Genomic DNA, 25,869 nt, shown 5'->3' with positions numbered 1-25,869 from the left:
AGAATTTTTTAATGTTTATTGTTTAGTTTTCGGCAGACACAACATCTTTGTTTGTATGTGGTGCTGAGGATCGAACCCGGGCCGCACGCATGCCAGGCGAGCGCGCTACCGCTTGAGCCACATCCCCAGCCCCTGACAGCCTTTTCTTGATGGCAGGTCAGACCTATGACTCACATCTTGGGGATGGCACAGAGAAGGCCATGCCAGTGAGCTTCCCTTTAACTCAGTGCTGACCTTGCCACAGTGTTGGCAGTACCAGTGGATGCAAGGATGTTCTGAGCAGCCCCACAGTCATCATGCCAGTTTCCAGAAGGGCCATCCCAAATGCCAAAGTTGTAATGGTGGTAGAGGAGGCATTGCTGACATTTTGAGGGAGCTGTACCTCTCATAGTTCACATTCATGACAGATGGAGGAATCTGCAGATGAGGTAGAGATGATCCTTTTTGGTGCCACCTTTCAAATAAGCCCTGGACTTCTCCATGGTAGTGAAGACACCAATGGACTCCATAACATATCCAGCACCAGCATCACCCCATTTGATGTTAGTAGGATCTCACTCCTGGGAGATGAAGATGGACTTTATGTTGATGACAAACTTCTCATTCTTAGTACGTGCCAATTAACTTGCTGTGGGTCAATGATGGAACAAGTAGACAATACAGCTGAGGTGAATGAAGGGGTCATTGATGTCAACAATATCCATTCTGCCAAAGTTGAAATCAGCCCTGGTGACCAAGTGCCCAATAGGATTAAGTCCATTCACTCCAACCTTCACCAGTGTCTTTGAGGACATGGCTGACACTGCATAGAAGATGCTGTTGTCTGTCGAACAGGGAGGGACAGAGAGCCAAGGACAACCCCACCCCTCCTGCGGTACTGGGGATTAAACCTAGGAGTGCTCTACCACTAAGCTACATCACCATTTTATTAATTTAATTTTGATATAGTCTTGCTAAGTTGCCCATGCTGAACTTGAACTTGTGCTCTTTCTGCCTCAGCCCTCCAAGCTGCTGGGATTACAGGTGTGCACTAGGCAAGAAAACCATTCTTAACATGCAAATCCCAGCAATGAGAAGTTACAGGTTTCTGAAGGCCAACATCATGCAAATTCCAGGCTGTCAGTGTGAACAGTTAATACAGAATATATATTATGCACGCACCAGGGGCCAGGTCATCACTGGATTTCATCTGGTTTGAATTAGTTCCTAATAGCACAGGCTATGAGGTTTACACCACTAAGGTGAAATTCCATGCAAATCACTCTATAGCAACTTTTTAGAAATGTTCAGGGATGAGCTGTTTTCTACCTCCCAGGCCATTCGAGACCCAAAATGCAGCAAGAGAATCATCAATGCAGAATCCATTGGTGACACACTGAAACAATGATGCTTCTCAGAACTTTTGTAAACCCACACGTGTCACTGTGTGGAACAGTGTGGTCTGAAACATGAGCCATCTGAGGGCATTCACTTTCAGGCACAAAGGCAAGAGAGCAGGTCACCTGTTCTCTTGTGAAGCACTCTGCATTAGGCTGGTTTTGAATATATACTTTTTGGTAGTGTTGAGGATGAAACCCAGGGCCTCATGCATGCTAGGTAATGCCCTACCCTGAGCTAGCATATAAGTCCAGCCCTGGCTCTTAATTTTAGTATGGTAGCTGTTACTCTTGGATAGAGCTTAAAGAGAAGCAAGTAAGTACTGCAACATAATATGATCAGTTCTCTCTTTTTAGAATAAAAATACAGAGTCAGAAATATGAATCTCTCTTTAGAAATCAGTTTTGATTACAGGGAACCCATTAAAGTCATTCCAACCTAAAAATACTCAATCAGGTTCTGCGAAGGTAATTGCTTTTTTTCTGTGCTGTAAAAAAAACCTGAAAAGCACAGAACATTCAGTATGCAGGGAGCTGATGAGCTTGACTGAATGGCTAATACCTCAAGAGAGGGTTTCAGGTCAAAGGTGCTAAGGATTTTCATCAAAAGTTAAAAAAAAAGGTAAGAACTCAATTGCCATCAAACTGATTTATCTACTTTTCTCTATCTGAAATCCTAACACCTTAGCTATGGTTTGCATGGCTCTCAAAGTTTAACTGCATGAGGTTACAATCCTGGCCCCTGCAGGACACAGCTACAGGTCATAAATTACACCTGTTTAATCACCAGAAGATCAACTCAGAGAAAACTTCAGTGGTTATCCTTTTTCCTGTCCTGAATGAATTCTGTCCTTGGTTTCCCTCACCCCAGTGGTCACACTGAGACAGCAGCTCACTTAGCTTGTCTCCCCTGCTCTGCTGGAGAAGGGTTCCTAGAACCTAATTCCTGGAGCTCTGCAGTTTTTCCAGGGTGAGCTCTCTGCAGTGCTCTGCTATTGGTGGCTGCTTTCTCTTGCCTGTTATTCACCTTCTGCCTGCACCTCCCATTCACCTTCTGTAAAAGGTCAGAAGTGACATTTAAGATGTAGCCCTGACTTTCAGAGAACATAAATGCAAACATAAGTATCATTCGTAAACAAAAGACAATTCTGTGAGGCAAGGAGGTTTTATGTAAGTCTTTCAGAGGCCAGAATAACACGAGCTTTCTCACGGCAATGTACCTGATCAATTAAAGAAAAATGAGATTTTCCTAAGCTTTGTGTTTGATTTTCTGCCACTCAGGGGGGGTATTCCCAATTGGGAGATGCCTGGTATTCTGAGATTTCAGAGACAGAGGTAGAAACATCCCATAGTCTCTGCAGACCCTTTACTGTGAAGATTAACCATATTCGTAGTCAGAATGAGACCAGACACAAGAGTACAGAAGCCATTTGCATTTTAATCAAGAATGACTATTAGCCCTTGAGTAGCTATATTGGTGATTATAGATGATTTTAATTTGGAAGACAAAATTGCTAATAGGGAAGTCAAAAATTCCAAATGAAACTTTTATTTACTATACTACATATTCTGAGATATTCCATGTTCAAGTATTTCTAGAGAAATTTCTTTTTGTTTCTAACAGAAACTAAAGTTTCTCCTTTGGGTCTCCCCACATCCATCAACAAAAATCCAAATAACACAAAAACTTAAAATAATAACAAGTACAAGATAAAAAAGAAAATCTAAATAGTATGAAATTAGTTTTTATTTTTAGCTCAAAATAAATGCTTCACATTTTGTCAAAATTAAAACTTAAGATGAACACTTGGAAAAAATAAGGGTGGAAACACATTGTTTCCATCCCCTGGGAAACCAGTAAGGCAGATGCTGTAGCGTGGCTTGGTTTTTTCCACAGGACTAGTCTAAGCAAACAAAACAAAACAAAACAAAACAAAAACCTCTCCCCAACTTTCCTTCTACTGTTAGCTGTATCTATCAGGGCTGTTCCTGGCTGGATAAAATCCCCCAACCCCCAATGCAACATGAAACAAGGGATTTGAAAAGTTGGGAAAAACCTTTTAACTTGTTCACATAAAAACACTTTTCTAAGGAGATTTAGTAAAGGTAACATCCATTGGCAACTTAGTTGAGGTTTCTGCTGGGCGTGTTGGTGCATGAGCACTCTTGGTGAATTCATACCAGAGTTACCAGGGTGCGACTCACACCTCCCAATTTACCACAGGGATGTCTTAAAGTTGAATTTCAGTTTCAGCAGATACTTCAGATTTACCTGAGCAATATCATAGACAATGTACCTGGAGGGAAGTATGTCAAGGAGCCAACAGTGCTGAGTTTGTGTCCTGCCTCTTCTCAAGGAAGATAGGATGCTCAGTGCTACGAGCAAGTCATCCTTGGGGCTTCTCTGTGGGACTGAGTTGGGGGCCTCCTAGGCAGACAAAAAGCCAATCCTCTGGAAATCGGGAAAGGCTTGTGCCCTGTGAGCCAACCAGAGTCAGACTTTTCACTCCATACAGGGAGACTATGCAGGGGCCAGTCACCCTAAGACCCACTATAGGACATCTCATCACAGTCTACCCTGGGTGATCTGTACATATGTAAGCCATGTTATGACTCCAAAGCATTCCTCTGTGCTCACACACAGCACATTCACGAAAGGATACTCATTATATAGTAGGCAGGTGTCGTTAACTCCTGATGAGATCCCGGTCCCGAGTGGAACCTCTACACCCTCCAGAGTGATACTGGCCGAAGGGTCAGGGGTAGTTTTGCCCAAACCTGAAAAACAGAAGGTGCAAGTGACAGGAATTGAGAATGGATGTAAAAATGTCCTGGGGGTGTGAGAGCTACTTTAGGCTGGGTACAGGTTCTCATTTCAAGCATACAAATTCCATACCCCATGCTTTGTCAGAAGTCTGTAAATTGGTGATCCTATTACAGTATCAATCATAACTGGTTCTGTGTGAGAAGACTGACAGCTGACCCCTAAGGAGTGACACTGATGAACAGAAATGCACAGCAGTCACTTACACCTGATTCGGAGTCCTGAATCATCATATGCTACCAACTCCAGCAATCTAAGATGCTGCAGGTGCCACTGTCACCTGAGGCCCCCTTCTTGCCTGCTATAGCTAGAAGAGTTAGGTTAAACCAGTGAATGCCCCTGATTACTGGTGCTCACACTGAGAATGACCTATGGCACTTGTGATACTAGCTGTACCCACAGAGAGGGAAATTTCTTTTTAATTTGAAATGAATGGATGTTTAACACCCAAACCCAAGAACACTAGCTTTTGGAAGAAGCACCACCCATCCCGCCAACCTAGGGCCCCCAGATGTAGCAGCAGCTCTGGCAACACATTACCTTTGACACTGTGCTTGCCCTTGGGTAACTTGCTGATATGAGAAGCATGCTTCAGTTCATACCTAATCAAGACAGGACAGTCTCAGAAGATCCCTCAAGACACTGGTTCTCAAAACCAATAGATTAATTAGCAGAACAATGTTCGATGAGCTAAAGACCCAGAGAACCCAGTACCTCTTGAAACTCCCTCCCAAGTTTCTGGCACTGCTCCAGAACTTGCAGGTGTAACTCTTCCTGAACCTCATTGTTTAATGATCACTACTAGGAAGCCACTTTCAAGAAAAGGTCCTGTTTGGAGCCGTGGCCAGCAGGTCTGGAGGTTTTATCTGAGCTAACAATCCCTGGACCTCCCTCTTTGGGTTACAGCTGATAGGATCAGGGCGGATGCCTAAACCAAGCTAGACTAATCAGATTTTCTCTGTGGAGAATTTGGAACTGAGATTAAGACTCCAGTTCCATCCTTGCTGATCTCAGAAAATCTAAATACATGAGAGGCAGAAGGGAGTTATGGGGTTATCACCTTTTTGTGATTTAACCTCTGCTTCCCAGTCCACAGGGAGAACAGATACTGCTGGTTCCTGTGGCCTAGTTATTCCTGTCCTTGCATTTTCTGACGCATCTCTGTATCTCCCTTGCTCCCTTGCTTTGAATTGGTTTCTGATTCTTTTAAGCGAAGAGTCATAACTGGTAGAGAATTTTCCTGGTCACCCCCCAGCCAAAGAGATTCTCCTTTCCTCAGTCTACTCTATCTGTTCCCATTAAGTGTTTCTGGCCTCAAAGCCAGGTCTACTTACATGTTTCCAAGGGCAACTTCTCCCAACAGGATTAATCCTATTGGGTCTCCCTGAGATGTGTGGCAGTAGTTAGCACTCTTTGAGACCATGTCAGCAAAATAGATCCCTTTGCCAAACATGTAGCCTGTCTGCAAGAATGGAAAAGGGACAGCTGAAAACCTAATGGGAAGTTAGGCTAGTTACTGAGTTTTGACTTTAGCTTGGCACCCAGCTAAGGGCTGTGATCCATCATTTTTAATAAGCTGGAGCCCAGAGACTACCCGGGCTGTCGGATCCACAAGCTGCTGGATGCTGAGGGGCTGCAAGAAGTTATTTAATCTTTCAGATTCCACTTTTCTCTTTCCTTCACTGGGGAAAATAATCCCAGGGAGCTAACGTAAAGATTAAATGCAATCATAAATTTTAGCTTAGATTAGTGCCAGGCACATGTACACACCCAAGAATACTGGCTATTATTTCTATTCCCTTCTATATAAGTGAAACACAGGGTTTAGTGTTTGGGTCACTGGCCCAGTCAGGAACACAATACTAGCGAGTCATTACACTTCCTCACGCCTCACTTTTTACAATGGTAAAATGAAGCCTGGAAGGCCATCTCCAAGGTCCTGTCCAGACGGTCCATTCTAATAACCCAGATCTCTTGTGTCTGGGTAAGGATTTACTCAGTTATCATCCACTTTATTGATGATAAAAAGACAAGTTCATGGAATCTGCTAGCTGGGAAGTGGTAGAGGCAGATCTGGACCCAGGTTGGCCTGTGGTCAAAGCCCATTCTTTGCTTGTCAACACACCCAATTAGCATTCACAGCATCCCTGGCCTGGACAGTTTACTGCTTTTGTTCCAGAAACTACAAATTGTTGCCTGTGCAGCTGCACCTGTGACAGGGCTGGGACCTGGAGGATAAAGGTGAAGGCACTACTGAGGCTATAGCTGTGGGGCTGGAGAAAGGGTGTCTTAAAAAAAAAAAAAAAAAAGTCCACTTGAGCAGTCACAGCCGAGCCAACACCACATCTTTAAATAAGGCCCCTTGTTCACAGGGGACACACGTACTCTAACCCAAGTACCTGCAAGCTCTTTGTGGGAACAGGTGTCATTTACCCTATGCTCCCCACACCTCCCCAGGCCAGGCACATACCACAGGTGCTTCAGGCGGGGCTATCCGAAGACCCTGGGAGAGGATCCCAGCAAAGTTGGTGGTCCTGGACCCGTGCCACAGCAACCTTCGATTGTGAAGCTGCTTAAAGGGTTTGTAGCGTTGGCTCTCCCCTTCACGCGCTATCTTAAAGATCTGGGTGGGTATTCAACAAAGGGAAAAATAAAAGCAGCTGTTAATCTGGTTAAGTGAAAGTTCTGGCTGGATACTGGAGCGCTGATCACCTGTCTCTATAGCTAGAAATTAAAAGGTCTGTTGCAATAAGGAAGATGTTTTCCACCAGGCTCAGAGTGACACAGTCATCAAGATCCCACTCAGCAAGGACTATCTATGAAAATTAGCACTATAATGAAGTAGATAGACACTGTAGGACTTTATCTTGAACCTCTGATAATCAATTATACTTTCTGATTCTACAATCAGGTCTGGGAAATGGAAATGTCCTTTTAAAACAGAATAAAAAGCCACCCCCAACTATAAGACTACTAGTTTTTCTGTTCAACAGACAAATGAATCACTTCCTCTGATAATTTAAAGACAGGGAGACTGATCTTTTCTACCCAGGCCCAGGTCAGAGGAGTTGGCAGGGAAGCTGGCAGCACATAAGCGGGTGGGGAGAAGGGTTCTTACATCCACAACTTCCAGATCATAGGCGTTGTGTGTGGTTGCGTGGGTGTTCTTAACATACTTCCTGATGATCTCTGCTTCTTCAGAGTCTTTGTCAACTACCTACAAGATAGGCATTTTGGGATTAGAGCATGGGAGACCACAGGGAAGCAGGAAGATATTAATATACAAGCTCAACAGACCTTAGGATCAACCGCCTGTGGGTCAAAGCAATTCACTGGCCTTGGGCCCACAGTGCCAGCTCCCTGAGCATCCACCTCTTCATCTAGCTGGACAGACAGGATTTCCAGGATTCCCTTAAAATCCCGTGAATTTTGGTATCAGTAAAGCTAGAAATATGGGGCTCAATGTCAGTGAAGTGAGGGAACCCAGAATTATGAACCAACTCCCAGGAAAAAGCAATCTAGCTCACTGATAAGATGATGCCTTGAAATTAAAAGTCTGATCAACTCTTGGGGTTTTAAGGACAAATGCTCAGTCGTTAATCTTCACAGCCACCCATATTATGTCTGGCTCAGAGCACTTCCTTAATAATGTAATCTACACTAAACAAATCTGAACCTATCATGAAGGAGGCTATGTGTGTCTTATGTTTCTATATTCTTATTTAAAGTTTGGAAAATATAGATATTCTGATCTTTCTCAATGTCTTTTTTTTTTTTTGGTACCAGGGACTGAACTCAGGGGCACTTGACCACTGAGCCACATCTCCAGCCCTATTTTGTATTTTATTTAGAGACAGGGTCTCACTGTGTTGCTTAGCGCCTTGCTTTTGCCGAGGCTGGCTTTGAACTCATGATCCTCCTGTCTCAGCCTCCCAAGCCGCTGGGATCACAGATATGCGCCACGGCGCACAGCATGTTTTTTTTAGATACTGGGCAATGAACCAGGGGCACTTTACCACTGAGTTACATTCCTATTCCTTTTTATTTTATTTTTTAAAATTTGAGATAGAGTCTTGCTAAGTTGCTTAGACAGCCTTGAACTTATGATCCCCCGTCTCTGCGTCCTAAGTTGCTAGAATTACAGGCCTGTGCCATATCACCCTTTTATTTATGTATTATTTTTAAAGACAAGGTCTCATTAAGCTACCCAGGCTGGCCTCAAACTTGTGATCCTTTTGCCTCAGTCTCTGGAGAGTCACTGGGATTATAGGCGTGTGCCACTCTACCTGGCTCCCTNGAAAGGGAGAGGGAGGAGGTGAAGAGAGGTAGAGAAGGGAGAGGGAGAGAGGGAGAGAGGAGAGGAAGAAGAGAAGAAAAGAGAGAATTTCTTGACAAGAGTTCTCAAAAATGAGTCTCTACACTAGCTAAGGTGCTAGCTTGGAAGCCTGCCTTGCAACTAGGTGCCTGTCTATAGGTTAAATGTCCAGATGGTCTCAAAGGACCTCCAGTGACATCTGAGAATTTATTAGAAAAGCACACTTATAGCAATCTGTGTTTCAATGAGCTCTCCAGGAGATTCTGGTGCATATTCAAGTTTAGAACCACTACTCTTGGGATAAGTGCTTAAGATGTTTGGGGAAGGGCTGGCCCTCTTACCTTAATGTCAGTTTTGAGCTTCTCATAGTTAACATCAATGGGGTCCTTGCTACTGTCATCAGATCCACCCCTAAGCAAACTGTAGGCCACTTCAATGTCCAGGAGGTTGTCCAGCATTTCTACCTTGGCCTGGGGGAACAAAAGACCAACACAGAGTTAAGAGCCAAGTTGAGGGAGACAGAGTCTCTACACCTTTGGCACACAAATGGAGTGCAGACAGTGTCCAACACGGTGGGAGGGAAGATCTCCCTGCTCGTCAGGGTTAGTCTATTATCGTCACTCACAGCATTTCCTGGAGTACCAATGAAGCTTCACTGCCTGGAGGAGTTGTTAAGTGCAGTAAGAACTGCCTTTCCATTTGCCCACTGATGGTAGGTGGGAACTTACACTAAGGATGTACAAAGCCATAACTCAGTCAGGAACTCTCATAGGCTCCTTCTGAGCAAGTAAAGATCTCCTTGCCCAGTGGCTCCTCCCAAATTGACTTGGTAGAGCAAAGGCAAGAGAAACAATCATTTATCCCCTGTGGCTCTGTTTCCACCAATATGGGTAGAAACTTCATTTCAAAATGAGGTAATGGAGGTGGTTCTGCCCCCACAGACCATGAGGAACTGGGAAGCTGCAAAGGAGAAAGGCTTAGCCCAGTAGCCTGGGATTCCTCCCAAGCCTCAGCACTACCTGCACACTATCTGCATTGTTCAGGAGCGGGGGCTTCTTCATTCCAAAGTCGTGGGGGATCAGAGTGTAGAAGCGATTTGAGAGATCCAGGATCTGGGAGTCGCTGCTACCCTGGGACACCGCCTGGAAAAGAGGGAGGAAAAAAATGTAAGACTGAGAGGCAGTAGCTCCAAGTCCCAGCATTTGGCTAGACTTTCTCCTTTAGAGGATGAGTGTTTCAGCCAAGTCTACAGGTAGTCTGCTGTAAGCATGAGCCTTTGAGCCAGGACGTGTGGGGAAATGATCAGAAGACCATGTTTCTACTGAATTAACAGCACTAAGTAGGGTAGGATCTCCTACTTTCTAACAGGACAGCTCAACACAATGGGCTTCTCATGTGACAATTCATTTTGTACAAAGAACTATGCTATTATATCAATTGTAAAATCTAGACAAGCGGGCTCATAGCTACTGCTGTAAAAATTTCTTTAACTTTGTTGGAAGATTTTTCAAGTTGGGGGTTTCCCATTTTTAAAAAAATATTTATTTATTTATGTATCTTTAGTTTTAGGTGGCCACATTATTTTGTTTTTATGTGGTGGTGAGGATTGAACCCAGTGCCATATGCATGCTAGTTGAGTACTCTACCACTGAGCCACCCCAGCCCCTCCCACTGTTATAAAATTCAGTCAAGTCCTTTTATCCACTGACCCCACCTTTGAGGTGGGGAATTTGTTTATTGTACCTGAAGGTCCAGGTGGCCAGGCACAGAGAAGCTAAGCAATCCCTACTGACATAATGTCATTTAGTGCCCATATGCAGAGAATGCTAAATAAATGCATGAAAAGCTGGACCACTGGGTTACTGCATATTTGGCAAACAGTCTCTGTGATCACAGAATGGTCATGGGGTAACAAGCTAGTACCCTGCAGATCTACTTCTCATTCTGGTGTGTACTTTTCCAGGCTGCAAAATTCTATGTGCTGGAGGCTTGCTCTGTATAATGGGAAAGGAAGCTATTCCAGCCCTCACATCCAGTGCTTCTGGAATAGGGAAAGATTGCACTGAGAAAAGCCTTGAATATTCTCAGCTAGTGGATAACAGGAAAAGAACTGATTGCTCTGGGCCAGCTGTAACTGGATTTTTTTTGGGGGGAGGGGGCACGCACTAGGGACTGAACCCAGTTAATTCTTAATCACTAAGCCATCCCCAGCCCTTTTTTCTTTTTTGAAACAGGATCTCACTAAGTTGCTAAGGCTGGCCTTAAACTTGTGATCCTCCTGCTTCAGCCTGTTGAGAAGCTGAGATTACAGGAATGTCCCACCATGTTGGGCTGTAACTGATTTAACAGCTTTGTTTCAGGGCCTTTTCTCCAGCAGTCAGGCAGTACCCTTCCTGGGTACTTCTGTTTCTTCAGAGTGTACTCTATTCCCAAATATAAGAAGAATATTCCAAATCCTCTAGGATGTAGCCTGAAGGTTCTGAGGACCGGAGGACCTTGGTACATACTAAATAAATGCTGAATAAGCATAAATGAAAGAAAATGTCTTCTATTTGAAGACTTCCTAGTAACTGCAAAACAAACAGCCTAACTCTTAAATATATACAAAATAAAATCAGTGTTTTTAAGAGACAGGAGGACGAAAATCTGGGTCAAGTTTATAAGAAGTTTATTACATATCAAAAAGTGCTATTTGTAAGTTTTATGATAATTTTGGCCAGTGACAGGCACTTTAATAGAGATCCTGAATTGAAAAAAATCCACATCCTCATGAATGATGGTTTGGTACTTCAGTTTTGTTAAAACTAGAATGGAAAATGACATACCCAGGCAGCCCCCCGCTCACCTGCTGGACTTCACTGAGGATGGAGTATGCAGCCTGGATCTGCCTTTTGCTCAGCTTCCCCAAGGGCATCTTCTGAAGGTCAATCTGAGGAGACAGGGTGAGTACCCTTTGAAAGCTGAGCATACTGCAGTGTGATGACAGAAGGGCTGGAGCGATCATCTACCTGCTATAGGCCTCTTGGGCCCCCAATGGAGGCAGCCAGAGGCCTGCCTGGCTTTCCTAGGGAGACCCAGTAACCCAACTCAACAGAGGACACAGCCCCTCCCCACCTTGAAAACTGGGGTTTGTCTGGAAGAAGATTTCTGCTCACTTCATTCATGGCTGGGATAAGCCAGTGCCCCATCCTTATGCTCAAAAAGCCTAATCACTTCTAGAAGAGAGTATGGCATAATCCCCATCCAATATCAAAGTGAGAATTAGGACCCATTCATTGGTCATGATTCCCCACCTCAGGACACTTTCCCAGGATCCCAGAGCCAAGGCAGCAGACCCTGGGCTCCAGACCAGAAACAAAAGACAAGAATCTTCAAGAGGTAGAAGGTTTTTGTTTTTGAAAAAGAACACATACTTTAATCAATGCTGCCTCATTCAAACCAGTCACTCCAAAAGGTTAGACACTGGTTCCAACACTATTGCCACTGCTTGTACTATAGTGGGAGTGACCCTTAAGGCAGGCAGGTTGCATGCTAAAACAGAAAAGCATGGGACTTGCAGGCAGAAGGCCTGATTGATCAATCACATTAGCTAGGAAGGCAGCTGCTTTCAACCAACCTTGGTTCCCCGTTTGTAAAATGGGGCCACCTTCCTTGAAAGACAGACTCAACTCCATCTCCTGTGAGAGACCCTGATTGTGTTAGTTACTTGGTCCCCAGGTTGAGACATCTAGCTACCAGTGGTCCCCACACTCTATATCCTAAGGCATTTGTCACCTGGCCTTTCCCAATAGACACTGACAGGAAGGCAGAGCTCCTGGAAGTTGAGAATGTGCCTTAACCATCTTTGGTCTTCCAGCACCTCTTGTAATACCCTGGAACAAGACGGAGCTGAACAAGAATTTTAGAAATGTGATTGCTATGGTGATAAAACTAAATAAGAGGATGTTAAAGATACTCAGCTCACTAGGCAGCAATCAGGGGCCAGTGACAATAGCTTCTAATTTAACAGCCACAAGCCCTGGCATGCAAGCTTCTCTGCACAGGCAATACATATGCCTTCTACCCTGAGGGGGAAGATCTGATTTTTGGCAATAGTTAAATAGTTGAGCCAAGTCTGGGGAAGAAGAACACAGTACAACAGAAAAGCAGAGTGACTTTAGTGTGGATTATCAATTGACTTTAAAAGCAGTTCTAAAGAAGGAACTCTTTAGAGATGTTTCCATTAAGTACAGGGTGACCAGAGCAAGAGCAGATGTCCAGGAGAAGCAAATACTCCCCAAGCATATAATTCTGGTGTTTATATAAAACAAAACAAAAAACACCTAGTTGCCCTAATTTTAAACCCCTCAAAATGTATACACAGGCCAGCAGGATGAAAGAACTCAAAAAATACAACTCCCTCCCCCATTCTGGAAAAGAAACTCAGGCGTAGCACTCGACATACAGCTGGGAGTGCCAGATTCATAGCAGCCCAGTTTAGGGAGAAGTGGGAGCAATGCCTACAGACCCTGGGCTTCAGACCAGAAACAAAAGACAAGAATTTTCAAGTGGTAGAAGGTTTTTGTTTTTGAAAAAGAACACATACTTTAATCAATGCTAGAACCCTAGAGCCATAGCTGCAGCCAGAAGTGGCTCCTAGAACTGCAGTCTGGATTTCCTTCCCCACCACCCCTTTAAAAAACTTTTTGGTTGTAGATGATCACATGCCTTTATTTTATTTATTTATTTTTATGTGGTGCTAAGGATCAAACCCAGCGCCTCACACGTGCTAGGCAAGCACTCTACTGCTGAGCCACAACCCCTGCCCTCCCCCTCCCCAGGGTCACCATGTCTGCTTATTGACCTCAATCCCATGTGGGCTCCTTCACTCAGTTTCAAGGTGGGCACCTGCTTTCCTCACACTTCCCACAGGCTGCCTTCTGGTGCCTCAGCAGCAGAGGCCCTGGCCTTTCTCTTCCTGCTATTTAATTAACCAGCTAAGTAAAAAAATCAACATAAAAACATCATTTCACAGGAAGAGTTGGGTCTGAGGATAGTTGAGAACATCTATGAATCACAGACAAACCGGAGTACAAAAGGCTAGAAATGATGCACGGACCTCAGAACATGAATGAGACATAAATCCTTTTCTTCTCCCCTTACCCTAGCAACTCCTCTCTTCTCTTGCATGCACCTACATCTTGGTATGCCATAAGTTGTTTAAACTAGTCAATCTTGCAGACAGAAGCCAGGTTATGTTTCTGTGAAAATGGGCCCTGGCCTTTTCCAAACTCATCAGAGCATGTAATTCAACGCTGCTCTGTAACAGCAGTGGGGGCAGAGCAGTCCTGCTACGTGGAGCTCCTGCTAGGGAGATGCTGGGTTGGTCCTGATGTCTACGGGGTTGAAGAACATGGGAAGTCATAGAACATGAGGGTGAGTGAGCAGCCTCTTGGAGAAGGAACAGAATGGCTGATTAATCCAAGATTCTTACCCTCTGCATTGGGTTCCTAGGAGCCCAGGACACAGGAAGCTGCTTGTTTTCCAGAGCACCCTGAAGCCTCTGGGCTCAGTGGCTGGGGAAGGGAGAGGCTGTGTTTGCTAGACAGGCAGCAACAAGAAATAAGAAGCCCTTCTGCACTTGTTTCCTGGAGAAGAGTGGAAGCGAGGTGTAGAATGCACATGAAGTGCTTGGCCTCCACCTACAGTGCTGGACTCAACCAACCACCATTCCATCCCTTTGTTAAAAACAGCTAGAATGTGTCCTATCAGAGGAAGCAAGAGTCAGAGGCTCTCTGTGCCTTCTGACAGTGCTATGGTTTGGATTTTAAATGTCCCCAAAAGGCTCATATGCTGAAGGCTTGGTTGGTAGCCTTCGGTGTTACTGAAGGTGGTAGAACCTTTAGTAGGTGGGGGCCTAGTGGAAGGAAGTGAGGTCACTTGAGGGGGGCCTGGCAATCCTGGCCCCTTTGTATCTATTCTGCTCCCTGGCTACCGTGAGGTGACATGCTTCATCCTCTATGTGCTTCTGTCACGAGGTACTATGCTAACAGATGTCTGAAGTGACAGGGCCAAGCTACCATGGACTGAAATCTCTGAAACTGTGAGCCAAAATAACCATTTTCTCCTTCATAAGTTGATTTTTCTCAGGTATTTTGTCAGAGTGATAGAAAACTAACAGTTCGCTTTTTCTTCAAGCAGACTGTTTCAGACTTTTCATGACAAGTCTAGTTGGCCAGTTTACTTGGGCCCCCAAAGAACAGACCTACCCATGCTATCACGGCACCTAGGAGGGGAAAAAGTACAAAGGGGATTGGGGACGTGGGGACAGTTCTCTACAACATACTACATGTTTCAAAACAATCAAATGATCTTTGGCAAAAAGGCAAGGGCTTCAGGATTCCATATTCACACTCTCTGAGGAAGGGCAGGTACAAGAAGCTGCCATCCTGTGTTTTCTATTTTTGAGAAGCACACAAGAGAAAATAAGAACCACCGAAGAGTTCGTCTTTAGCACAACACTTAATCATCACTCTTAGCAAATGCTCACAAATCATCAAAGGCACCAACCTCATACTCCACCATGGCTTTCTTCATACTTTCCACATCAAAGATCATCCTAATGAGTTCCTGCACTGGTTTGGGGAGCTTAGACTTGGTGCCAGGGTTTACTGTCAGCTTCTTCACCGCTTCTTCATCCTTAAAGTAGAAAGAAAATCAATAAGAGAACCAAACCGACAGCCTAGGCAAGGTGATATTGCTATTGGGGGACATGGCAATTAGGACACAGGATGGAATGGCATAAGCAAAAAACAGCTAAGAGCTACTTTTTTCTGGGCGACAGGTCAGGAGTACATGTGGCTTTGCACATGGGCACAAAATTCCTATGCACTCTCATGTACTCCTGGCTGCTCCAGATCCTTATTCCAGCCACCATGGAAGAATCTGCATGGGCTAATTCTTCTTGGGCTTGCTAGCACCCTGTATGGTAATCTCAAGTGCCCTTTAAGGCCCAACATGGAAGTGCTGAGCAGTTGTGAAGGTGAACATTGGACCAAGATGGGACATAGGACTTATGGACAAACTCCTCTCCCAAGAGCTGTTGCAAGAACAAGCTTATACAGACTTCTCTGAAGTCCCAATAGATCTAGCACCCAGTATCATTTCCTGCCAGCCAGCTTGTCAGTGTAAAAGCACATGCTAGCATTCACCTTCCCTCTCCCTCTACTTTGGTTTTCCACCTCTCAGTCTTGCTCTCTGGAATCATACTGCCTCAACACACTATAGTACCTAACCACTAACAGTGTTTGGCATTTGTTTGGTGGAGGGTAACTGGTCTTGGGCTTTGAACCTGTAACCTGCCTGGCTTAACCAAATGCTGTCAATGCTCAAGGCTGCTGTTGTTACTCTCATAGTGGAGGTTGTCTCCATGCTATAATATTGAGTCTTAAATGTGAACTCACTGGAAAGGCAAACTACCAATGTGTTAAAAAGCCTTATCAAGGGGCTGGGGATATAGCTCAGTTGGTAGAGTGTTTGCCTCACATGAGCAACGCCATGAGTTCAATCCCCAGCACCAAAAAAAAAAAAAAAAAAAAGCTTTATCAAGTGCACATTCCTTCTGACCTATGAACTCCAATTCTAAAGAATTACAGAAGCACACAAATATTTATGTGTATTGGCAGTAAATATAGCAAATGCCTAGATGTAATCTAAATAGGAGGGAACTATTTTGATCAATTATGATTTCTGGCCCACTCACAGGATGAAATTTTATGTGGTCTAGCAACTAATGCTGTAGATCAATGCAGTTTAATTTAAAATGGTAGCTACTCAGAAATATAGTTATATACAGTTACTAAGGTTTTGAATTGTGGTCTCTCCAAACTAAGTCCTGTGAGTGTAAAATAAACAACTAATTTCAGACTTAATATAGAAAAAATTTTCTCATTAATAATTTGATTAATGGTTTTCAATCATATGTTAAAATGAGAATAGTTTGCATATACTGGGTTAAGTTAATTACTAAGATTAATTTTACTATTTTCCTTTTGCTTTTTCAACGGTGACTACAAAAAACTTTGAAGGCATGAGGAAATGCTCCCAGAACCTTAGGGCAGAAGGCAGATGGTTGCAACATAACACGTAAGGGAGGAATCCAATTTTAAAGACATTAGACTGATATATACACCATGACTTTAACTGTGGCTAATTCTGAGTGGTTTCTATTTTTTGTATCTTTGTATTTATTTCTCAAAAATTTCTAAAACGAGTATTTAATTCAGTAGGGGGCACTACTAAGTCAGACTAAGCCTCTGTGCCTCCAATTTAAGGTCTCCACCTAATACTATATAATAAAGAGGTAAATCCTACTTTAGTGTGAGAACTCATGACATCCTCCATGAAGAAAAAAATTGCCCTTGACATCTCAAGTCTCAAAGATTTGGAATTAAAATCTGTACCCATCTACAAATCTCCTTCCTTTTATAAAATGAATGTGTATTTCCCACATTAAGAGTAATAGATTCCTTTTGGGGAGTGGAGTGAGGGGTGGGGTACTGGGATTGAATTCACTGAACTACATCTCCAGTTTTCTTATTTTGAGACAAGGACTAAGTTGCTGAGGCTAGCCTTGAACTTGTGATCCTCTTGCCTCAGCCTCCTGAGATGCTGGGACTATAGTTGTGAATACAGTCTTATTTTAAAAAGGTTAACATTTTGTTCTCCTTATCCCTTGAAGGAACACGAAAGTATCAACCAAAAGAAAACTAAAGGCTGTCAAATTACATAGGAATATTCTCAAACTATATAATATAGCTATTAGGAATAATTTGGGATTATTCCTAGTAATCTCAAATTCTTGGCAGAGCATGTCAAGCTATTGTATTTCTATCACATGATCTACAATGAATCTTAGGTTCAGATAAAAAGCCTTCTATATATTTATAGATATTACTCCAGAGTGTTCTTTTGTTATCTTTGGTAGTAGAATGTTAGGTTTTTTGTTTGTTTGTTTGGATTTAGTTCTCTGAACACTGGGTTATATTCACTAATAACACTATCTGATCCATAATGTGGTTTTTAAAGAATAAGACATCCCATCCTTTTATTAGGAGTAGATAGTGTAGGAACATTAAATGATTGATTACCTGGCCATAGTCAATCTCCAAAGGGTAGAACTTTTTGGGATACTTTGTGAAGTTTTTGGAGTGCCAGGCATTCCCCGTTTTTTCTTCATATAATTTCATAAAATGTTCAATGGCATCCTCCTTGGATGGCATCTGCTCCAATTTGTTACTACCAATCACTGTGCCCACACGGCCCCAGGACCTGAATATCCAGTACCTATGAATGGGGAAAGAGGGGGATGAGCTTCCATCTAGGGAGGGAGAACTTTTATTTATTTTTTGGGTGCTGGGGACAGAACCCAGGGACTTGTGTAGCAAATGCTCTACCAGTTCTACCAGTGAGTTACATCTCCAGCACCAAGGGAGAACGCTAAATGAAAAATGATCATGATCATTTTAGTAATTTAAAGTAACATTAAAGAGTAAATTCAGGGATGTAACTGAATGGTAGAGAACTTGCATAACATGTACCAAGCCCTGGATCTAATTCTCTATGCCACAACTAATAAAAAAGTTCAGTGCTCTCTAAACTTTGTATGCTTCAAGAACTTAAAGACACGAGTACAAGGGTTGGGGTTGTGGCTCAGAGGTAGAATGCTTTTCCTGCATGTGTGAGGCACTGGGTTAGATCATCAGCATCACATAAAAACAAAATAAAGGTATTATTTCCATCTACAACTAAAAAAATAAATACTGAAAAACAACAACAACAACAACACAAAAACCCCAGGTACAATGAGAAAATCTTAAATCTTGATTCTGTTACTAGAAGAAAAGCCATTTTGGAGAATATGTGAAGCCATACCCAGGGACAGCTAGGCCAAAGGATAGTTACACAATTGGTAGCAGCGGCTCCTTTCTCTTTACAGAATGATCTTAAAATATTTTGGTTCTTTGTGATTATGTCTTAGGCCCTGGTCTGGGAGCAACCTTGGTTTCACAAGGTGGACAGGAGAGGCCTACCCCTGGACAGTGGCCCCAGGCTTACCTGCTCTCCTTGTCATCCTCAAGAAGCTGCAGCTTGTAATAGGAGTTGGTCCCTTTCACTATGTCCACCAGGCCAAGGGTGGCGCTGAAGACCTTCCCGCCTTTCTCCAGGACATGTGCAGAGTGTTCCAGACCTGTCCCAGAGGTAAAGCTCCTGCAGTTCTCACACAAGGCCTGTGCTCTCAGGCAGAGGGGTCTTAGGAGCCTAGATAACCCCCACTTAGATGGATGCACCACACCTTCCTCAGTAGGGAGGTTCCCTACAGACCTGCGTGTTCCCTATTTTCTTACCTGAGTCAGGATCAACAGCTGCTCCCCCTTTAAGAGTTAATTTCATTCTCTTTTCAGACTTGTTGATACCTTGGTAGCAGACACAGAAAACCAAAATTAAACCAGAAAGGGGAAGATAGAAGGCAAATGAGTATTTTTCATATGCATGATTTGCCAGCATGGCATCTTTGCATTGCCTCCCCGACCAGCCAAGGGGGCTGCTGAAAACTGAGTTGAAAACATTGCTTTAGGCAGCATTCAGCTGACCATTCAGGGACACAATGGAGAGGCCCTACATAGGCAGACCAGTCACCATAGATAGTCTCTGAACCATGGCAGGATGGGGCCACCGATCTGGACGCAAGAAGGGGCAATTAGCGGCTCTCACCTTCCTCCTTTGTAGAGCCCTTGCTCTTCTTGGTGAGTGCAGTGCCTGACTTTCCCTTTGGGGCCACTACGTCAACAGGCTTGGCCTTCACCTCTGTGCCCCATGGGGACAAGATGTGTGCTGAGAACAGCTCCTGAAGGCTCTTGGTCGAGCCAGAGACATCCTGAAGGAACTCTTCAGACACAACGCGAATGTTGGCTTCTTTCACTTCCTCCATCTTCTTATTCATCTTTTCTACCTCCTCTGTTCAAAATTGGAGGGAAAAAAGCCCTAAGCAGTAAGCTTTAAACTAAAACCAAGTCTCCAATGACTACAGTTCTACTTCCCCACCCTCGTCACCTGCAGCTCTCTTTGCCTTTCAATTCTAAGGCTCACAGAGCTGGCTGCATCCCAACAACAGTCTTACGGGCCAATCTGCTTTAAGGGCAGATAACTCAAGGGCAGCCCTCTCCAAACTACTCGATAGGGTAAGATGTCAGGAGGTGCCACAGACAAGGTCAAGCACATAGGCCCAATTTCCCCATAAAGGATTGGGCCGGGGTATAGCTCAGTGATTGAGTGCTTGCTTAGCATGCATGAGGGCCTGGGTTCAATCCCCAGTACCACTAACAACAAAAGAAACCTGTTTATCTCTGCATTTTCCAAACCTACTTGAGTTGTGAACTTTTGTTTTCCTGCAATCCCACCAATGTGTTGCAAAACAGTGCAACATAGTCGAGAATAGTTTATAGCTGGTTAGCAAAAAAGACACATGCAAATGTATGCTACTGCACTACAAAGTGCAAATACTGGTTTCCCTTTGTAAAAAAACATGAGTGATGATGATGAGTTTTTGAGTGATGTTTGTTACAAATTTCCTCACTGAACCTTCATCACATTTGCAAGGTAGAAACATTGTTCTGCCTTACAAGTTAATCTTTAAACTCACTTTTAGTACTGATGCATAGAGAGGCCTTGTTGGTCGTCCCTGTCAACTTGCCCCCAAGTTTCTCGATTGTGGCCTTCACTTCATCCTTGTTCCGGGAGAGTTTCCCAAGTGTCAGGATCTTCATGTTGGACAAGGGCTTATCTGGGATAGCAAGAACAGAATCATCACTTTGGACATTCTGGCACTGCTCCCAGGAAGAGGGGAGGAGGAGCAGAAAACCAAGCAGCAAGTACCCAGAGAAGCCAGGCTGCAGGATCCCTGGCAAGCATCCCTCTTTTATCAGCTTTTTGTGGGGGTGAGGGGTGGGGAAGCCCATGAAAAACCGAAATAAAGGACCAGAGGGAAAGCAGACTGCCAACTGAGAACCCATATGCACCCCTCAATATGGACAGGAAGGGCAGGGGACAAGCCATGAAATGCTGTGATCTGGGTGGTTAGGTGGAAGACCTTTGGTCTGCTCTGAGGGTAGAAGACGAATGCACTTGGGGATGAGGGACCAGGAGGTCAGAGTGGAGTAGGCAGAGGGTAGGTCACGTGAGCTCTTAATATCTTCTTTGATTCCTCTCAACCCACCTCCTATTTAAAACAAACTGCAATTCTTATTTAAAAATTAGACATGTCTGTGACAACTGCTCAAGGTTTTGGTCAGCACAATCAAACTGAGCAAAATCATTCTAAGCAAAAAAAGGTAGGCTGGTGCTGGAGTGTCCAGGGTAGATGGGCTGGATAGGGGCTGCCTTCTGTTTGCTGCAGATAGGAACAAAGTGTTGGTTAACACAGTGCCTGGACAGGAAGATGTAGGGAGAGGTCCTTCCTGCTCTCTCTCAGAAGGCAGATATTAGAGACACTGACAGAACTTCACTGAAAACTGGCCACGGTCTCCACAGAGAACAAAATCATCAATTTGGATGTAAATGAGGGGAAAGCAAAGGAGGGGACCCTGAAAAGAGGGACCAGAACATTCCTCCCACATGTGCACCTGAACCCAGGCTGCAAGCAGTAGGGTGGTGCACGACAGTGACCAGTATTCTGGGGTGGAAACTCATCCTCCACCCACAACACTGTGGCCTTCACTATTAGAGCGAATCCCTGAGTAAATAACCAGAGGGTCTCTTCTGCCTTTCATCTGTCTGTCTTGGCTTGAAGCAAGTCTAATACTGATCAAGAACTTTCTCTAACTCTGTATATAATAGGTATCAAGTAGAACACTGGGTCCAAAGCGCTGGTGGGTACAGGGTGGGAATCAAGGCCTGGAAGGAGGCTCCGCAGTGTAGGAAGGACACACCAAACACCACTGCAGGGAGTACAGGCCAGGAGCCCCTCTCTAAGCTTAAAAGAGTAAGAAAGTCATTTGCTTTTGAGGACTTTATATTGTTAATGTCCCCTATCCCTGCCCCAGGAGAGGTCCCAGGTAAGGGAGGGGGCCCAAGGGCTTCCCCACATTATCAGCAGAGACCCCCCGCCCCCCGAAAATCTTATTCACCAACTCCTTGTCCCTGCAGCATGGAGGCAAATTCATCTCCCTGAGTAGCTACGGTAGGCTTGGCCCACAGTTGCTCCCAGAGCTATACCTGCTGGAGCAGAGGAGTTCACAGCAGCAGGTGTTGAGGCTGAAGAGGGTGGGGGTGCCACTGCCACTGGAGCACTGGTCTCTGGGGGAAATAGCCGGTCCTGCTTTTTAACCTTCAATTTTTTGAGGTAAGAGATTTCTCGGAATTCCTAAAGAACACAAATTTTAGTTTTTTAAGAAACCAGCTAACTTTTGAAATAATCACCTAATACCAAAGGAGATTTGGCCTATGCAATCTTTTTCCTTCTTATACTAAAGAACATAAAATAGAAAAATGTGCAACTGCCAGACTGAAAGACACCTTATTGCTGCTATGATACTTATTTCTAGTACTTCTATGTTCATGAGACAGCTGGCATCAATCTGACTTTATGATAAAAATCTTTTGACAATAAGGCCAGGGAAATTGCCCCAGGGACCTATACTTGCAACCTCTCCAACCCTATTCTTGAATTCCTCCTTTGATCACTAGGCCTTTCTGGAGTGAAATGCCCATCCCAAGATTGAAAGCCCCATAAGACTACAAACACCAGGAAATGAAGGCAAGTCCCTTCCTTTCTTAGAAAGCAAACAAATAGATAGAGTGCCCTACAACCTTTATTGTGAATGCTTCTGTCAGCATGGTTCAGTCTTCATCTCAGGTGATTTACAATGGGTCTTGCTCTAGGTAGGTAAATTTCAAACATAGGAAGCTCTGGGGAAGGACCCCAGTTCCTATGTTCCTAAGTCTTCACCCAAGTGAAACCACCTTTTCCAGCTAAGTCCATGCACAGTGAACGCCAGCTGAGGTAATGGACAGACAGCTTCTGACAGTAAGTGCCACGTACTGCAGAGAAGTTAAAGACAGTTTCCAACCCCAAGAATGAGGTTGAGTCTGGTTCTGGGAGTCAGATATAGATAGGCAAACTTTATCACAGGAGCTCAGTTCTTGACAAGCTAAGATGATGAAGACTGGAGATGATGGGAGGACACTTACAGGAAGCAACCTCCTGAGACTGCTAGGAGATGAAAAAGCAGGGAACTGCCTAGGAAGGGACATCAGAGTAACAAAAGATGGCCTGTATGGAACCCTGGGTAGTTCCCCATTGCTGGGAGTGTAAAAGAGAGACTGAGATGGGAAGAGTGTGTGTCCATGAGTGTGAGGGGCATGGGAGAAGGAAGGCACAAAGGCTGCAGAAGGGCCACAGGCCAGATCATGAGCACTCTGGGGGACACGAAGGAGCTGACCTCAATTCTGTCAGAAAAGCACCTGGGAGAAATAGCCACTGATCTCACAAATCCACATAGGCAGCAAATAGTGCAAGAAGGAAAAATGTCTCACATATGCACATACCCTTTTTAAAAAAAATAGTATTATTTTTTTTTAGTTATAGATGGACACAGTATCTTTATTTTATTTATTTATTTTTATGTGGTGCTGAGAATGGAACCCAGTACCTCATGCATGTGAAGCAAGCACTCTACCACTAAGCCACAACTCCAGTCCCATGTACATACCTTCTAAAAATGTACATACATGCTTTGTAATTGGTATGTATAATGCAAAGAACTTCATTATGCTTATTGCCATCTTAATATTTTCTCACCGAGGATAGTAAAAGGAACATAAAAATAGGAAGCTGTAAGATTTAAAATTAGAAAAACTAGGAATATTAAGGAATCACTATTAAGATTTTAAGGATGAGGAAAGTGCCAGGGTCAGAAGCGCTTTAGAGTGACCACTCAGGTAAAAAGAAGAGACTGGGAGGGAGAGAATTACTGCAGTGAACAGAGAGGCAAGTGAGACAATGGCCAGGAGAAACATGGAAGTAAAGGGCTGGGGATGTGGCTCAGTGGTAGAGTGCTTGCCAGCATGCACAAGGCCCTGGGTTTTAACCCCAGCATCACAAAAACAAAACAAAACAAACAAACAAATAAAACAAAACCCCCCACAAAATCCAAGATAAAACAAAACTACAAACAAAAAACCAACCCAAAATGGAAGTTCAGTTCTAGGTGTGGAACAGTTGGTGCTTAACAGCTTACTATATGCCACTGTTTCAAATGTTCCACACACAGGGGCAGGGAACAGGTGACCTGAGTCTGAGCAAACAGGTGAGATCCTGTCAGATCCCCACCAGTAGAGTTCCAAAGAAGGCTTTCCAACTGAGGCTTTCTGTGTCCTGAATATCTGAGAATTCAATAGAGTTCCATTTAAATGAAGAAAATGCTTGATTTGAGGAGCCATGTGAACACAAGACCCAATTCTTTAGCACTAAGGCAAGGATATGCTCTTGAGAAAAACTCTCCAATCTTAAAGGCAGGAATTACTGTTTACTCATCCTAAATCCCTCGTACCGGCTCACAGTAGGCACATGAGAATAAAAGTAAAAATATTTCATGGTCTTTGGAAGCAAGGTTTTACACTAGCCAGACAAACCTCAAACTTCACACTTACAGGTGCTTTGGTTCCATAGCTATGTGGTTTGCTAACGTATAGAACTAATAAATAAAATTTTATTCTGTATTCTGATGAGGATGGCCCAGCTGTAAAGAAGTCTAATGACATAGGAACTATGTCATTAGTGGACAAGGGTGGACAAGGCCAGAAGGCAGAGATAAAGATGCTCCCAATCCCTTACCTTTGGGGTTACCCATTCCTTTCGATTTGGTGTCTGTGTCTTGACCACACACTTGGTCCAGGCAGTGACATCCCCAGTACAGTAATAAGCATCGCTCTTGAAGACCAGCTGGCCAGAGCATTCCTCGCAGGGAAGTAGGGCTCCAAACGCTATGCCATCAGCGACTCGGTCCAAGATCTGAAGCCATTGAAGAAATGTCAGAGAGGAAAGGAAGCACTCCAATAAAGGACAGTTACTAATGTGCAATGGAAGGCCTTATGCAGACCTCACTCACTGCAGAGGCCTGTCACAGGGGCTCACAGCAGCCCTGGGCAGCTGTTTAACAATGAGATGTGGGTTCTCAAACTTTCAGAGACCTTATCTCCAAGTCAAGGGATCCTGCAGCCTCTCCTCCCCTCAGGGACTTAGAAAGCAGGACAGAGTCCAGAGCATCCACTGCTACTACACAGGTTGCTGTGCCAAGCTCAGCTCCAGAGCCTAACAGCAGGGAAGAGGAAATGGGAAAAACCAGTGGCACATGGGCATGCCACTGAGTTCCCATGTTTCCTTAAATCTACGCCTTCTGCAGGCTTGGCAATCCTGGGGAGTTTTGGCAGAGGCAGCAGACAGTGCAAAGCACGTGGCATGAACACACACAAGGTAAATATATGTCTCATGTTAGTCCTCACCAAAATTCTAAGAATGACAAATGGTAATGTTTAGTTTGGTCTAAGAAAGTCCATGCCATTTGTCCCAGGGAAATGCTGACCTTGATGGCAATGATGACCGTGCAACACAACTACAGAAGTTTTACTCCTCTCAGTTAATACCAGCTGGTGTTCAAATGGAGGGCCTCCCATGCTCCATGAGACAGTCATTCCAAATCGACAGGGTTGACCTCACACGTACGTCCCACTTAACACAAAGGCAGCTCACCGCGGACTCCCCGGAAGGCACTTGCTGCTTGTTGAAGATGAGCAGTTCTTTCAGGTCATTTGTTGAACACACTTTCTTTAGCTCATCCTTGATGTTCCAGATCAGGTCATTCTGGGCCTATTGACAAGACCCAGCAGGTCAGAGACCAGCTCTTTTCAAAAAGAGGAAGCCAACTCAAAGAGTCTGCCCCCAGCCTTCAGCCTCCAAATCTACACTTATGAATCAACTGTGTTGCCTCTCCAAGGTGGGCTAGCAAACTTCTACTCCCAGTCACACTCATGTGGATATTAAATTAAAACTGAAGTGTGGTCTCTTGAAGAATACTCTACAAGGTGGGGAGGAGAGACTACTTGGGGTATGGGGAAGGCTGAAACCAAGTCCCCAGAGGCCCTGCAACCAATCCCTAATAAACCAATACCAGGAGATACAGAGAAGAGCCTGGGAAGTTCTAGGTTGGACTCAGGGTCCACATTTACCCAGCAATTAAAGGAGGTAAAATATGGCTATTCTTCCAGTGATTTCCAAGCACTAGTTCTCCTAATATTACACTGTATTCAGAATCATGCAA

The 25,869-nt window shown here is 44.1% G+C and overlaps 1 protein-coding gene across 1 annotated transcript in view; it reads right to left on the bottom strand.

The window, feature by feature from the left end:
* Positions 1-2,794: 2,794 nt before the first annotated feature.
* Positions 2,795-25,869, bottom strand: part of Parp1 (poly(ADP-ribose) polymerase 1) — a 44,084-nt gene continuing 21,009 nt past the window's right edge. Inside the window, exons 6-23 of the mRNA XM_015483582.2 lie at positions 25,302-25,418; positions 24,387-24,563; positions 21,767-21,914; positions 20,196-20,336; positions 19,268-19,510; positions 18,901-18,969; positions 18,611-18,743; positions 17,644-17,839; positions 15,065-15,193; positions 11,361-11,444; positions 9,535-9,657; positions 8,857-8,985; positions 7,319-7,417; positions 6,671-6,823; positions 5,535-5,662; positions 4,741-4,802; positions 4,040-4,154; positions 2,795-3,673 (exon numbers count right to left, since the gene is read on the bottom strand). Coding sequence (XP_015339068.1) covers positions 3,592-3,673; positions 4,040-4,154; positions 4,741-4,802; positions 5,535-5,662; positions 6,671-6,823; positions 7,319-7,417; positions 8,857-8,985; positions 9,535-9,657; positions 11,361-11,444; positions 15,065-15,193; positions 17,644-17,839; positions 18,611-18,743; positions 18,901-18,969; positions 19,268-19,510; positions 20,196-20,336; positions 21,767-21,914; positions 24,387-24,563; positions 25,302-25,418 — 2,328 coding nt within the window. The 3' untranslated portion in view covers positions 2,795-3,591. The remainder of the gene's footprint in view (positions 3,674-4,039; positions 4,155-4,740; positions 4,803-5,534; positions 5,663-6,670; positions 6,824-7,318; positions 7,418-8,856; positions 8,986-9,534; positions 9,658-11,360; positions 11,445-15,064; positions 15,194-17,643; positions 17,840-18,610; positions 18,744-18,900; positions 18,970-19,267; positions 19,511-20,195; positions 20,337-21,766; positions 21,915-24,386; positions 24,564-25,301; positions 25,419-25,869) is intronic.

This window comes from Marmota marmota, unplaced genomic scaffold, assembly GCF_001458135.2.
Source record: "Marmota marmota marmota unplaced genomic scaffold, marMar, whole genome shotgun sequence".
Classification (NCBI taxonomy): Eukaryota; Metazoa; Chordata; class Mammalia; order Rodentia; family Sciuridae; genus Marmota; species Marmota marmota.
This window is presented reverse-complemented; position numbering and strand designations above follow the sequence as displayed.